Genomic DNA, 15510 nt, shown 5'->3' on the forward strand with positions numbered 1-15510 from the left:
ATTATTGGATGCTGCTGTAATTGATTGGTGCTGTAACTGATCGCTGCTGTATTATTGATTGGTGCTATACTATTGCGTGCCGATAATAATTTCTAATAGCTTCATATATATATATTTGCTTTCTTAATCATAGCTAGACTTGCTAGTGGTGATTTATGTGGTATTTGCGGCCACCTGTAATAAAGTAGAGAGATTTAGAGGATAAAGCCTCCATGGCTTGGTGTATTACAAACTCCTACGAACCTGCAGTGGCGACCTCTACACACCCGCAGGGTGGGTCACCCCTTAGGTCAGGACGCTACGCTACAACTTGAGTCACCCGACCCCAGCTCTTAAGTGCAGGATGCAAAACAGGCAGAAAGAATAAGGAACAACACACATAGAATTCTCTAATATCAAAATATAGCAATTTATTCAAGACACTGAATATGATCTGTTGATTCTCTCCTTAAAACAAATGAGCTACAATACACAAGGTGAATTTGAAGAAAGTGTGGTTGGGGGAGAAACAAAATAAGGGTTGATGTTGTTTCAACAGAACCTGGGAAATGCTGAAATGAGAACCAAGTCTGGCTGCAAGTCTGACACAGACAATAAAAACTGCAGAAGCCAGAATTCAGAATTTCAGTGAGTGGCTGAAAGAACATTTCTGCAATTGACAAAGAACCACATCTTTTAAAAAGGCAAAAGGAGGAAAAAAAGGAGGAAAAAATTAAAAAGGGAAAAAGAAAAAAGAAACCCAAAACCAAAGCAGACCCTTACATTTGACAAAGTGCACTTCACTTGGCTCTAAAATTAGCTATTTTTTTCTTTTTCTTTTTTTAAACAAATTAAAAGGAAATTTCTAAGATGTAGCATGGGGTTAATGTGTGTATAACCCTGTAAGTCAGGCCCTTTAGTGCCCCATAAGGGACCCAGTGTTTTCTACATAAAAGATTCAGTATCCTTCTAACCCACAGAGTTGAGTGGTTTTTCAGAAACTTTTTTTTCACTTCGATGCCAGTTCCAGACAGCCAGCAATGATAAAAATCCAGCCAATCTCTCGATGGTTTTACAATCCTGTTTGGGCACTCAGGTTTTTCAATTTCTCTTCTGTTACAAAGAGCTATCAACAAAATTATCAAAACACATCGTATGAAGAAACCGCTGAAGTCCACCAGCCTGCTGCTTCACGGTGTTCTGTTCCAGGGCAGGCGCAGAAAGGCACCGCTGGCCGGGGGACGTCACCGCAGCAGAGGAGGAAAGCCAGAGCTCCCAGGAGGGCGGTTCTGCAGGGCTGGCCTTAGACATCCACGTTGAACTACAGCCTGGAAAAGCCTCTCTCTCCCCATTGCCCATCTCCTAAAGAAACGAGCTCCTTAGGCTAGGATTAACCTTCGCAGCTACATCTTCTGCCTTCCTTAGGAGCTGCCCTTGTTTTAGCTGAAAACTATCTACTACAGTATCTTTGAGAATATTCCAGTCTTTAGGGTCTTGGAGAGGGTAAGAAAGATGAATTTTCTTAGCTTCTTGCATAGAACGCTTTCAAATCTGATGGTCTGTATAGAAAACTCTCTGGACCAGCAGCCTCTCTCACACGTAGGCTTTGCAAACCAACGGATTTTCAAATTATGTTTCTCTTCTTCCTACCTCCACGCAGGCAGGCAGAGCAAAGGTGGTGTTCTGACAATTTAAAAAAAGGAAAAAGCAAAAAGAAACAGGTATCATGGACATTGCCGAGTTATCTACAGTAGCTGTCCCAGGAGCAACCACGCAACACGGGCTGTGTGGCCATTCAGCCATGCGGCATCGCTGAACTTGGACTGAGCAACCTCATCTCTCTGAATCCCGAGGTCTGGCCTACGCAGGCGCCACTGGAGGGACAGAGGCAAGGCCAGGGCCCCATCCCCGCTGCCCTCCGCCACCTGCAGACCGGGACCTTCTGCGTGTTATTCTCAGAAACGCCACCCAAAAGCAGCTTAGGAAGTTAACCGTGTACATGCAATGACTGTAATCAAATCATCAACCCAACCGTGCTTTATAAAACCACATTAAACCTTTTTATTCAAATTCAAGTCTCTCTTCGAACAAGTACTATTTTTTTTTTCTTTTTAAATAGGGACTTTAAATTAGTAGGTACACGTGGTTATTATAAAACAGTGCAAAACTGCAACGTGATCATCTACAGCCCATGCTCTTGGAGCAGAAAACTAAAACCAACACACAAAAGCATTTAACACCAAAAACAATCCTTGATACCTTCCAGTGTCCAATTCTTTGATACAAATTACAAACAAGCCTAACTGTCATTACTAACCAAAATCCCCCACATAACTGTTTTCACCTCAGGACTGAGCAGTTACTTTTAGCAGTTACTTCTTTTCTCCTTTCCAAATGTGCATCTTGAAGAAATGCAGCTGAACCTGGCAGTGGCTGGTTCCACTGGAAGGACTAAGATACTGTGCAGACGTGAGCTTAAAGAGAGGAAAACCCAGGAGAAAAAATGAGGTACGGATTGCACGATGCCATGATGATGTCATGATGATGCCATGATGCTTGGTGCATCTTGCACCACCAGTTCAGCAGTAGGGCTCTGGTTTTGGTTTTGCTCAGATCAAATCACCACCTCAGCAGTCGAGGTCAAATCGAAGGGAAGATCCTGTGTTACACAAACTTTGGGCAGGAAGGTACTACGTGATGTTAAGGGGGTTCTCTGTTTCGTTCTTCTCTCTCCTACAAATCCGAGCCTAGCCTGTGGGCTAGAGGACACCTGTTTGACCAAGTAATGGCTGCCACCACCCCAAGGTGGCCTTATAGTTTACAGCACTTTCAGTAACCTCTGCCTATGCATCCTTCGTCGCATCCATCCTTTGCTCTTTAAGTAATGTAGCATTCCGTAGGCGTCCCTGCAGATGTCTAGCTCGCAATAAGGAAATCTTGTTCAAAGTGGATAGGTGGTGCTTTGGAAGTCTTTATCATCATTCTGATCATTTCACCCACTATAACTCTGTAGTGGTATATAGGTTGACATATAATTTATATATCCTGTATCCTGTCCTCAGCTAATGGAGAGTTCTATGTTGTCTTCTGAGCACCGCACTGAGGACACCCTCAAGGCTAACGTGCCTGGACAGACGGGGAGCCCCCAGACCCAGAGCTCTCCTTGTCGCACGCGGCACACGCACGGCTGAGGCTGACAGCAGCACCACAGACCACCCGATGCAATGGAAGAGCCTGCTTCTAGGTGTGTGCTGACCACGGATGGACAGGAGCTTGGCAAGACTCCATTCTTCAGCAACGACAGATGCAGTCAATAGATCTCCGTCCGACTGATATCATTCAGTCAGTGGTAAAATCCCATTGACTTCCTGGAATAGAAACAGCTGAGTGGGACGAAGAGTGGAAGACGGCGCTGCTCAGCAAGGCCACGGGCAGCCAAACCCACGTTCCGTATGACATTTCAACTATTGCTAGAGGAAAGAAGATACACAAGCGTTTTCCCCTGGCTACTGAGGATAAATGAAAATATGGACTGAAGAAAATGAATGCTATATTTATAGTCTCAAACTTACGAATCCCTTTTAATAAGCGCACATCATCAAACAGCCACGAAAATGAAATGAGACTATATAAATGCCTGGCTGCTGGAAGAGGACTCTTAGTAAATGACTGGCATTTATTGTATCAAACGACATTTTTTTCTTACAGCACTTTCTGAGAGAGAAAGAAAAAGGATACTGCACCTTTCATGTTCCTTGGACTCTGTGTCATTCTTTTTGCTTGAATTACACAACTGGTCTACATTTGGTGGCCATTTCAGGCTTTTAAAACTGTTTAACATAAAAAATACTTTTTTTCCAAAAATACACTGGGTTCTTTCTGTTAAAAGTCATCTTTCTCCTGTAAAAATCTTCCCCAGCACTGCATTCTTATATAAAGCACTTATTACACAATTTGCTGAAAGTGCCCTTGAGACGCTAAGATCTGAAGCATGGAGGATTTTTTTTTCTTTTCAACGGAGAGAAAGAAAGAAAAAGGAAGAGAGAGAAGAGAGGAGAAGCAGTCTGTCAAAAATTTTCATTGTCATGTCCACCTGGCTGCATCTACTATGGGCATACAGGGAAAAAAAGAAAAAAAAAGGTTAAGAAGAAACAGAAGGAGGAAAAAAAAGGAAGGAAAAGTTGGGAGTGGAAGGGAGAAATAAAAGGAAAACAAAAGTTTCATCCTAAGCCCGGGATCCTCCAGGCTGTAATATTCCAGCTGATAGAAAAAACACTGAACAAAAAAGTAGTCTAGAAAATAGAAAGTGTTGTGATTACAAAGTTGAGCATTTCATCAGTACAAACTGGTCTTTGAACGTCCTTTGGGAGAGCAACTGTAGTGTCCAAATTGGAAGGAAAAAATACAACACCGCATGGAGGAGGATTTTTTTTCCCTTTTGGTTTATCACAGCATTTTTCTTTTTTTTTATTAATTTTTTTTTTGGCACAGCTTTTTTTTTCCCAGCCATCAGAGCAAGTTCTCAGACGCAAACCAAACAGTGCAATGCCTAGCTGGTGGCTTCATGCTTCCAAGGCTGAATGTTCCAGGTGGAAACCATTCCCTCCCCCTCTGAAGTGACTGTGTTTTTACTCCTTGATGAAGGTTACAGACAAAATACTAGACACCTGTGGCCAGGGAGAGTTGGTTTCACGGTACACTCTAACTTTGTTCAAGTTCGTACAGTTCTGGAGCTGTTAAGAATGGTTTTGAAGAGTGCTTCTCCCCACACATTCACTGCTGGTCCATTTGAAATTTCTTCTAAAACATTTCATTTTTACTTCCGCAGATCTAGAACACAAACCTGGAGAGAAAAGACTCAGCATTAAGAACCATTTCTGAAGGTGACGTGGAAGTCCTATTCATACACGACCCCACAGACAGGCTGATCAGCCAGCAGTGTGTTATACTCCCAAGCTGCAAATTAGCCTGTCCCAAGTATCAGTTGACACGCACACAAGCAAGGGAACAAACCGACGTGGGAGAAAACCCAAGTGAAACCCACACATTTAACATTTAGCTGGGCTTTCATTGGATTACAAACGTACATTTGGGTGGCATATCCCAAACAAGACTACGGGCTCTATTTAGTTGCCTGAATACAGTGCCCACTTCCATTTCTGAAACACCCAAAGTAGATGCAGCCTGGCAGGCGTGACAGCACCCAGAGCAGACACGCGCCCGTTTGGAGCAGCTGTTGGAAGCCAGGCACGGCACCAGCTCAAATGGCACAACTACTAAGCTCAAGCAACTGAATTGTGTCATAGGTGTACCCTTTGTTAAAAACAGTTGAAAAATACTGCTCCAGCGTAGTTACACCAGCCAGCCATGTAGAAGAACTATTTTAAAAAGCTGTAGAGTGTGTTATAACATCTGTGCGTCCTTCACAAGCTGATCACGCTACAATTGAAATTTTTTTAAAGTAGCATTAACAGCAAAACCAGTAATGAGTAACTGGTATCTCTGTAGCAATATTTCTCCTTTACCATGCGATGAAATCTTTGGGTATCATGCTGAAAACTTCCTCCTTTAGGTACTATTCAAGGGTAAACTTCGGGATAAAACTTAGAAAGCTCCAAGAGAACTGTTTTTTAGAGAGCTCATTGCTGTGACCTGACCTTCATTAAAAACTGACAGATGAGATAAATAATGATCGAAACAACATTACTGGTGTTCTTATCAAATACGTGTTTAAAAGTCATTCCTATCTTCTGCAACATCCACCTATTCCAGAAGCATTCTTCATTTCCAATAGGAACATCACCTCCTAGGATTCAAAACCTTCCAAAGCAGCAGCGTTTTTACTCTGCTCCACAGAACTACTTCTTTCTCTCTCGAGCTGCCTACCCTTCAGCTCCGTCCAGAGAAGGCAATATGGCATGCACAGTTTTTGTTGGCGCTCTCCAGAAGAGTAATCTCCACCTAACATTTACAATGTGTAAAGCTTCTTACCGATCCATCTGATGCACTTGCTCCCACTTTGTCTCCTCTAGCATTCCAGCAGACTTCAAAGATGCCCCCGGTGCCTCGGTAGCTATGTACTAGAGTTCCACTCTACAAAGCAAAACAGCATGCAAACATTTGATACAGAAGTTTCCCTTCTCTTTCTCTGTTGCATGGCACTACATTAAAAAGAAGAGAGTGGTGGCAAGGTGGGGGCTATTCACATCACCCAACTATTGTCACCTCCATAAGGTGATGAAGTCAGGAAACTGGTCTTTTATAATGAAGAGAAACAGGCTCCTTGTCCTGGTTTCAGTAGGGATAGAGTTAATTTTCTTCCTAGCAGCTCGTACAGTGCTGTGTTTTGGATTTACCATGAGAATAATGTTGATAACACACTGATGTTTTCATTTGTTGCCAAGCAGTCAAGGACTTTTCAGCTTCTCATACTGGCCTGCCAACGAGAAAGCAGTGGGTGCCCAAGAAGCTGGGAGAGGACACAGCCAGGACAGCTGACCCTAACTGGCCAACAGGATATTCCATACCATATGACGTCATGCGCTGTATATAACTGGGGGTTGGGCCAGGAGGTGGGGCAGCTCGGGGTCTTGCGGAGCATTGACTTCAGGTGGTGAGAAATTGTGCTGTTCATCATGTTTTGTATATTCTATTATTATCACTATTATTATAATTAGTATTACTATAATTTTCCTTTTTTGTCCTATTAAACTGTCTTTATCTCAACCCATGAGCTTTTTGGTTGTTTTTTTCTTTTCCCTTTTCAATTCTCTCCCCCATCCCGCTGAGAGGGGGAAGTGAGTGAACGGCTGTAGGGTTGTTTTAGCTGCCTGTCAGGTTAAATCATGACGCTCCTCCAGAAAGCAATTTACAGTAGGACTCTTAGACATCTGTTTTTGTCAACTTTGTAACAGTAAAGGCCTGGGGAGTTAGGCTGAGGTGGTCTTTTCTAAAGTTTGTTGTTAATTCAGGCTGTGAGGCATCAGTATCCAGAAGTGAATCTGTGGAACTATGATGTCCCACTTTTTTCCAGAGTATCCCCAGTCCCCAGCCTGTGATAGACCCTTTGGATCTATCACCTCCTCATCAGCCAGGAGCATCAGACTCACAACTAAACTCAGCTTGTCACTGAACAAAAGTATCACTTATTTCTATGAATCAATCCACACTTTTGCTTCACAAGCTGACGGCACGATACGACGTATCACGTGTATTTTCATGCATGCTAATGTTTTAGCATACAATGAAGCCCGAATAGAACTGTTCTGGACAGTCACCTCACTCCACCTGAGTGACTCAACTGTTATGCTGGGATTTTTATCAGTCGATACAATCAGGTTCACCTTGGCTGGCAGGTCATACGCTACAGAGGTACATGTATTTTTCATTTAAGCATTTGCTATTAACGTGTCATCTAAACCAGGTGTGCTTCACAGTACCTGAGTATTCCATATATGGACACATTTGTCAAAGGACCCACTGGCTAGATATTTTCCATCGGGACTAAAAGCTACACTGTAGACAGGCTCTTGATGTTTTGTTAATGTATGGATGCAGACTCCTCGGTCAACGTCCCACAGCCGGACAGTGGAATCAAACGAAGCACTGCAAGAAGCATTCAAACACAAGCATGGCTTAATTTGAGGGTTAATCAATTTGCAGTTTGATACTGTAAACGTTTTAAGAGAATAACACAGGGTGTTTTCCTTGGCTAAGCAAGAAATAATGTTTCAAAGAGAAAAGCTAATATTCACTACAGCCTTGACAAGGACTATATCTACAGAACTGACTTCTTGTATGTGGAACCTTCGAGTTTATCGCAGGGTGCTGTACATAGGTTCAGATCACTGGCCCTAAAAGGGCCAAGCTCCTGCTTTTTGAGATTCTACCTGATATTATTCAGGAAGGTAAAATATATATTGTCATTAATAGGGTAAATGGTTCCAGAGAAATCTTATTCCTAATGGGTTTGTATTATTTAATGAATTAGCAGTCTGTAATTATCTAGAACTGTGGTTCTTCTCATTTTGTTTTGGTGCTGTTTTTTGCTACAATCCATCTAAATCCCAAACTGTGGTCTTAGAAAAAGGCAGGTATTAAAAATATTAAAAGAAGAACTCCAAGAAAGCAAAGTTCTTCTTCCCTGTCCACTTCCAGACTAAGGAGTAAAATAAATAAAACAGCTTTGATACAACTCCTCCCCAAACTGAATACACCATGAGCTGATTTGATAATCCCATGGCACTACCATCAATTGGCATTCTACAAGTCAACATGTTCCCTAAACTCAAAGAATTTTGAACAGATTTCCAAGTGGAATTGTAAAGATTATCCAAACTTTTCTCTGTTACATAACAAGATGTAAAACCCATCAGTATCTGCCCAGGTGAGCTGATGACCCTGGTCAGAACACATTCCAACTCGCTGAATGGGCTGCCATTGGTCTCATAAAATACTTCCATTCATAACCGGATGCCGGATGTGAAGGTGCAATGAGAAATTTACAAGCCTTTTATCAAGGCAGCTGAAAAGTTAAATATCATAAATACCAGATGACTCAATTTTCCTTCTTTTTCTTCTTCCCTTTTCAAATATGATTCCTTTCCCTTTGTTTCCACCGCCCTGATTTACAAACGCAGGTACTTTTTACTGGAATTGTCCGCAGGAAGACTGGCATGGTGACAGCAGAGTTACATGTCAGAAAGATGATCCTCCTTCTTGGCAGGCAACAGAAAGAGGTACATTTTTACCTTGCTAACATGATGTTGGAGTTTGGGTTGCTGGTGCCTGGTCCTGTAGGACTCCATTTGATAGTATAAATCTCTTTGCTGTGAGCCTGAAGATCATGTACACAGGTATCTTGCTTCATACTCCAAATCTGAGTAATTACAAAGGGGAAAAATGGCAACGTAACTGTTCTCAGCTGAGTTATTTCAGTTCTACGTTTTTCTTACCATTTGTTTATTTAAGCTCTCAACACAGATGTACACACATAAACATAAAAATGTAACTGAAGTTTATTAATGGAGCAGTTTGGCACATACAGTACACAGATGTTAGAATAACCCCATTAGGGGAAAGAGCTACACATTTAATAGTATTTATTCAATAGATAAGAAGAACTAAACAGTTGCTGTACTGCCCATAGTCTTGTATTGGGTTTGCACGGCAAGGTTTTGGTAGCGAGGGGGCTACAGAGGTGGCTTCTGTGAGAAGCTGCTAGAAGCTTCCCCCACATCCGATAGAGCCAATGCCAGCCGGCTCCAAGATGGACCTGCTGCCAGAAGGGGGAAAAAAACCATCAGGAGCAATTGCAGCCAGAGAGAGGAGTGAGAATATGGGAAAGGAACAACTCTGCAGACACCAAGGTCAGTGCAGAAGGAGGGGCAGGAGGTGCTCCAGGCGCCGGAGCAGAGATCCCCCTGCAGCCCATGGAAAAGACCATGGTGAGGCAGGCTGTCCCCCTGCAGCCCATGGAGGAAGGATGAGGGGGTGTAGCGATTCCACCTGCAGCCCGTGCAGGACCCCACGCCGGAGCAGGTGGAGGCACCTGAAGGAGCCTGTGACCCCATGGGAAGCCCACGCTGGAGCAAGCTCCTGGCAGGACCTGTGGTCCCATGGAGAGAGGAGCCCATGCCAGAGCAGGTTTGCTGGCAGGACTTGTGACCCCGTGGGGGACCCCACGCTGGAGCAGTCTGCTCCTGAAGGTCTGCACCCCGTGGAAGGGACCCACACTGGAGCAGTTCGTGAAGAACTGCAGCCCGTGGGAGGGACTCATGTTGGAGAAGTTCATGGAGGACTGTCTCCCATGGGAGGGACCCCACACTGGAGCAGGGGCAGAGTGTGAGGAGTCCTCCCCCTGAGGAGGAAGGAGCGGCAGAGACAGCGTGTGATGAACTGACCGCAACCCCCATTCCCTGTCCCCCTGTGCTGCTGGGGGGAGGAGGTAGAGAAACTGGGAGTAAAGTTAAGCCTGGGAAGAAGGGAGGGGTGGGTGAAGGTGTTTTAAGATTTGGTTTTATTTCTCATTATCCCACTCTGATCTGTTTGATAATAAATTAGATTAATTTTTCTAAGTTGAGCCTGTTTTGCCCATGACAGTAATTGGTGAGTGATCTCTCCCTGCCCTTATCTCACCCCATGAGCCCTCCCTTATATTTTCTCTCCCCTGTCCCGCTGAGGAGGGGAGTGACAGAGCAGCTTTGGTGGGCACCTGGCCTCCAGCATACAGAAGCTTAAGTTACTCTATTTAGAGAAGTTTAACCTGAAGTCACACATTGCAACAGCAGTCATCTTAAAGAAAGAAAATAAAGTTTCAATAACTGCTTAGAACCTAATCATCTTTTCCTATGCCAGTCAAGAGCCACAGCAAATTTTCCTTTCCCTCCTAAGTCCATTTGTTTTCCTGATGGTTTTAACAGCACAGACAATGGAATAAGATCAGCTATTTATGCACTGTTACATGGCCAAATACTTCAACATGAGATAAAGAATATGCTCAACAGAGATGACAGCTAATTTAGTAGATCTTTTCTTCAGCTGAGAAAACAAGATTAAGCTGATTCACAGCAGGGAAAATAACTTAAATTTAGTCAGTCAATTTCAGAGAGATACCAAAAATGTAATAATGATTTAACTCACTTGTTGTAAGTCTGCACTATGAGGGAAACGATGTGCTCCTACGCTGATTTTCATCAGCATACCTGAGTCTGCTTTTGGAAATGTTACACAAAGCTTAGCCATGTTCTATGGCTAACAGGCAACATATTTTCCAAGAAGCTGTAGGAAAATATCAAGAACTCCAAAAAAAGAGAAAAAAAAAAAAAGAAGCTGGAGAGGACTGATTTCCAAAGGAAAAGGAAGAAGAATAATAATTGCTTGAAGAGGATTTGCAGTCTCCATCACTGAAGGTTTTTAGAAACAAGTGAGGCCAGGGGTAGCAAACCATTAGCTCTTGTGCCAAATTCAGTGGTCAGAAATATGAACTGGCACCAACAACGCTGAGTCACAGTGGTTTTTAAAACACAGCATGCAACTGGGCACCAAATAATGTGCTACCTCTGGGTCAGGATGTTTAAGCAGAGCAATACTGATTGCTACCATACTGCTTCGTAGCAGCATGACAAGGTGCTCTATTTCAGTCTCTCCTAGCCCTATTTTCTGTAAATTTTAAGTTCTATGAACAGTTCGGAATAATACATCTAGAATCCAGAGGGATGAAAACCCGAGTGGGTATGTGACAAAGAGCAGAATTGGGCAGAACTCAGGCTACCTATGAAGAGGAAACATTAATAATCTGATGTTCGCTTAGCTCTTCAAGTTTTGCTGCTTTTTCAGTTTCAGTTCTTATTCACAGGCTGTGTGCATGCTAGAAGCATCTCTTACCTCAGCTGTGTCCATCAACAGCGGAAAGAGGTACGAGCCTTAATTAACACAACTATACTATGAGGAATCTGTATTACTGGTACAATTCAAGCCACAAAACCAAATCCTTCCTGGGACGTTGGCTTTGCTCAAGGAACCAGCATAAATCAACAGTCCAGCAGGGTGACTTTGCTGTTACGACACACAGCTATTCCTAGGTGGATACAGCCTTCACTCAATGAAGCTGGGAAAGGAGAATGAGACCGAGGGGAGTTTGGGCTGGAAAAGCTCTATTGTGAAAAGTATTTCTGCAAGCCCTGACTCCCCCCCTGTATAAGCAACAGTTTGCTGGTACAGTGCCACGGCCCAGGTGTGCTGGTAAAGAGACCTACGCTGCCTGCGAGCCAGAATCCAGATCCGTTCCATCTCACTTCAGGCACCTAACAGAGGCACGTACATTGCCAGCATAGCTGCCTTAGCCTTCCCATACAGTGCATGGACAAAGATAGGCATTTTCAGAGAGCAATTCAGATTTTTGGTGGGCTCTGAATTTATATGTCCTGTCCTATTGCGTAATGTTAAAAAAAAAATTAAATGGCTCCAATGACATTACTTTCAGAAAAAAGCCTCCAAAGAGAAAACTCTTTGGTTTTATATCCTTTTCAATATGAAACAAATAGACTGCTTCTTAGCATAGGGTTGGGCCTCTGTTGACAGGCAAGCGTGTGTGTATATACATGTGTTTATTTAAACTATGACTATTATGTGACACTGACGTATCAGTCACTTAAAACTTATTTGGATAGGATGTCTCAGTTTTCCCCGTGGCTGCTTCCCTGTCTTCAATCTTTCAGACTGGCTTTAAGAAATATGGGAAAAAATTAAACTATTGTTTGTGCAGAGTTTTAAGTGATACAGTACCATCATTCTGGAGAAGATTAAAAAACAGACATAATTTTTGTCTTTTTGAAGATCAGGAATGGAAATTTTATTACCTTTAATGTCATATCATCGGAGCAAGATGCTAGTAGCATGCCAGACGGGTCCCATTTGATTGCGTTAACCTCGTTCTGAAATAAAAAGTCATATTGATTAACTATTGCAGTTATGTGCATTGTACTGGGCACCCAGCAGAGGGCACTCAAGGTTTATGCATGCCACACGTTCAACCACAAATTACAGCCCTGGCTGCTGTGTGGGTGAACAAAAGCACACGCTATTTAGGTGTCATTTAGGAATGGTAACCATTTTGTGTTTGCGAACAATACACACAATCAGTCTTCTGAGACATGTTCTGGCACAAAGTCTCTCATACTCTTTCTTCATATGGTAGGATTTAAATAAACCCTCAAACCAGACAGATTGATGATACGGCATTAACTTTGTAAAATTGAGATATTTCTTTGGTTAATGTTCTGTATAGATCTTGGAGAAACAAATTTTCAATAGAAAATATGGGTGGGGTGTGAAGTTTTGTGGAGTTTATAATTCGTAGTACTGCAGCTCTACAACAATGCTGGCCTCTCTAAACAGAGGTGTATATGTAAATGAAATCCAGGATGGAATATTGAATAGCTTACAATGCTTTCTCTATCAATCTTTCTAGCACTTTGTAATTAACTAAGCCTAGTGTATTCCCTTGGTAATCACTAAGGTTGCTGTGCTTTTTTGAGGGTCATACATGTGGGGGGGGGGGAAAGCATTTCATAAGAAGGGAAAGATTGTTTTTTTTTTAAAAATATAAATTGGCTCAGGGTCTCAGTGAAAATAATCCTGGAAAATATTCAAATTTTGCTTTATCCATTTTACATGTTTCAGTCATAATTAAAAGGAACTGTACATATATTTGAAGTAAAAATTTGGATCATGTGCAAAATAGTGCATTTCATATAATCATAAAAAGCACCAGTCTGTTGGGAGGAATGTCATGAAGTATCAGTTTAATATCAGTTTAACCATGGACTTAATAAAGGTCTCCAAATGCACAGTTTTTCCTCAGTGGGGAGCAAGTTCTGGAAGCTGGTATCTAAATCACAGGTCAGTATATGAAAGCAGTTTTCTCATGAATGAAAGCTGGAAAAACTAGCCTTTGATGGTCATTAAATACCACCAGGAAAGAAGGGGGAAATACATCCAGATTAAATTGATTCTAAAACTGAACAATGGTTGGAGGTAAATTGTTCTTTCCTTATTCATAGTTCTGATTTACTAAAGGAAATTAAGCCAGTGGAAAACAAAATCTTATGTATTAAAGTGCCCTTAGTATGCAGCTCATGCTACATATAAATAGTCTCGCTGCTTAAGCTGCAGGTTTTGCCTCCTACGGTGATTTAGAACAGTTTATCCCCTCTCACAGGCAGTGAGTCACTCCTGAGGAATATGGTTTCAGGGAAGCAATGGGATGTAACACCTTTGGTGCTAGAACACACCCTGCAAACCCATCAGCTGCCATCATCGTTACATGCTGCGGCGACTTTATCATCACTAACATTCTGGAGTTCTTAAACTTACCGTGTGTCCTTGAAAGGTTTTAACAGGACGATCACAGCTGAGTCTGCATACGTGAATGCACATGTCAGTGCTGCAGGAGGCAAAAGTAGTGTTGTTCTGCCAGTCTACATCCAGAGCAGGAGCTGTGAAGTACGAACAACGGAAGGAACATCAGGGAAGACAGCAAAGAAACAGCTACCCCAGCTAATTTTCCTCCCGTCATCTGTCTGGATCAAATGGACTAGAAGCTACTTCTTGGACTATCACCTACTACCAGTTACAGGGATGATAAGGACTGTCTGAATGGCACAAATTCTTTCTTCTCTTGCAGTGGATAATCTTGATCCTTTGCATGGCACCTATTAGTGTTAAGTCTTGGTCTTTTGGGTTAAGTTACACAAGAGGGGGCAAAACAATCTGCCTCCACCCTCCCTCCCCGCTCCCAGCTGCACACTGCTCTGGGGTCATCTCTACCATTCATTCCTCTATAAGCCAGCTCAGGGAAGAATCTGGGAAAAAAAACTAATCCAGAAAAAACCTGGATAATTTCAGCTGGGTTAGAAAAAATGCTCCTGTGAATGCCAAGCAGAGCACATGGGAAGGAGAAGCAGCAGGTGGCCATCTCCCTTTGCACTAGCTCTTTGTAACCACTGATGCAAACCTATCGTTCTGTGCAGACATGTGGATTAATAATACCTACATTCAGTTTAATTTGGTTGGGGATTGATTTAAGATAGGTACATCGATCAAGCTGATCTGAAATGAGAGGAAGAGTTTCTGTAAAGGGTTTGGCATTAACTAGGACTGAGCTAATGAAACCTCGTGCACAGATAGTACACGAACATGTAACTAATGCCTGTATGCAACACAGGCATTTTGCAAAAAGTGTGGAAAAACCACAAAGAACACCCCTTTTGCAGCATGTCACTGCAGACTAAAAGCATGCACAGGAGTAGGAGACAACTCCTGACATACAGCTTGCTTGTGTTTCTACAACTGCTGCTTGGTTTTCTGCTCAGGAAAGACTTTAGCTGCCCTCCAGAGGATGACATCAGACTTGCTACAATATAGAAACCGTCATTCTCAGCACACTCCCGTGAGAAGCAAGTGTGTCAGAACAAGAGCAGCATATAGGAAGCAAAGTTGAATCTCGTCCTGGCAACAATACAATGCAAGTTTATCATTAAAATGAAACCAAGAAATGCCTTATTCCAATATGTTCAGAAAAATACTTTTGCAATACAGAGGTGAAAAGATACCTGTTCTGCCAAGCCTATAATATTTAAATATGTTTTAATCTTGGTATAATTTTTATGAACTGTAAAATGAGATTGATCCCCATCACCTTCTGAATCATCGGGTAGCTCTCTAAATGAGAATGGAGGGCTGAAATTGTTCCATATACGAGTATTTTTTAGAATATTAATGAAAAAGGTCAATAATTCTGTGTGACAGGTAAGGAATTTCTACCTTGCAGAAATTCAAAGAAAGTTTGTGTGAGGAAGGCAAGATAATTCCGAGATTTCCAATGAAAATGAGTAGCGATCAGGAAACAGCAAAGGATTTTGTTTCTTTAACTGCATGTTTGTGTTTCTTTTTATGCTGCAAGCTTTGTATTACTGTTTCAGAGCAAACAAAAATCTATCTTCATTAATAGCAATATGCCTTCAAGGCTAA

The 15510-nt window shown here is 42.3% G+C and overlaps 1 protein-coding gene across 4 annotated transcripts in view; it reads right to left on the reverse strand.

The window, feature by feature from the left end:
- Window positions 1-392: 392 nt before the first annotated feature.
- TBL1X (transducin beta like 1 X-linked) overlaps window positions 393-15510 on the reverse strand; it is a 203448-nt gene continuing 188330 nt past the window's right edge. For all 4 annotated transcript variants that reach the window (XM_054828345.1, XM_054828370.1, XM_054828352.1 and 1 more), the window contains 6 exons: window positions 13855-13976; window positions 12339-12413; window positions 8730-8857; window positions 7419-7584; window positions 5971-6072; window positions 393-4822 (listed from right to left, as the gene is read on the reverse strand). In XM_054828345.1, the coding sequence (XP_054684320.1) occupies window positions 4796-4822; window positions 5971-6072; window positions 7419-7584; window positions 8730-8857; window positions 12339-12413; window positions 13855-13976 (620 nt within the window). In that variant the 3' untranslated portion in view covers window positions 393-4795. The remainder of the gene's footprint in view (window positions 4823-5970; window positions 6073-7418; window positions 7585-8729; window positions 8858-12338; window positions 12414-13854; window positions 13977-15510) is intronic.

This window comes from Grus americana, chromosome 1 (genome assembly GCF_028858705.1).
Source record: "Grus americana isolate bGruAme1 chromosome 1, bGruAme1.mat, whole genome shotgun sequence".
Taxonomy (NCBI): domain Eukaryota; kingdom Metazoa; phylum Chordata; class Aves; order Gruiformes; family Gruidae; genus Grus; species Grus americana.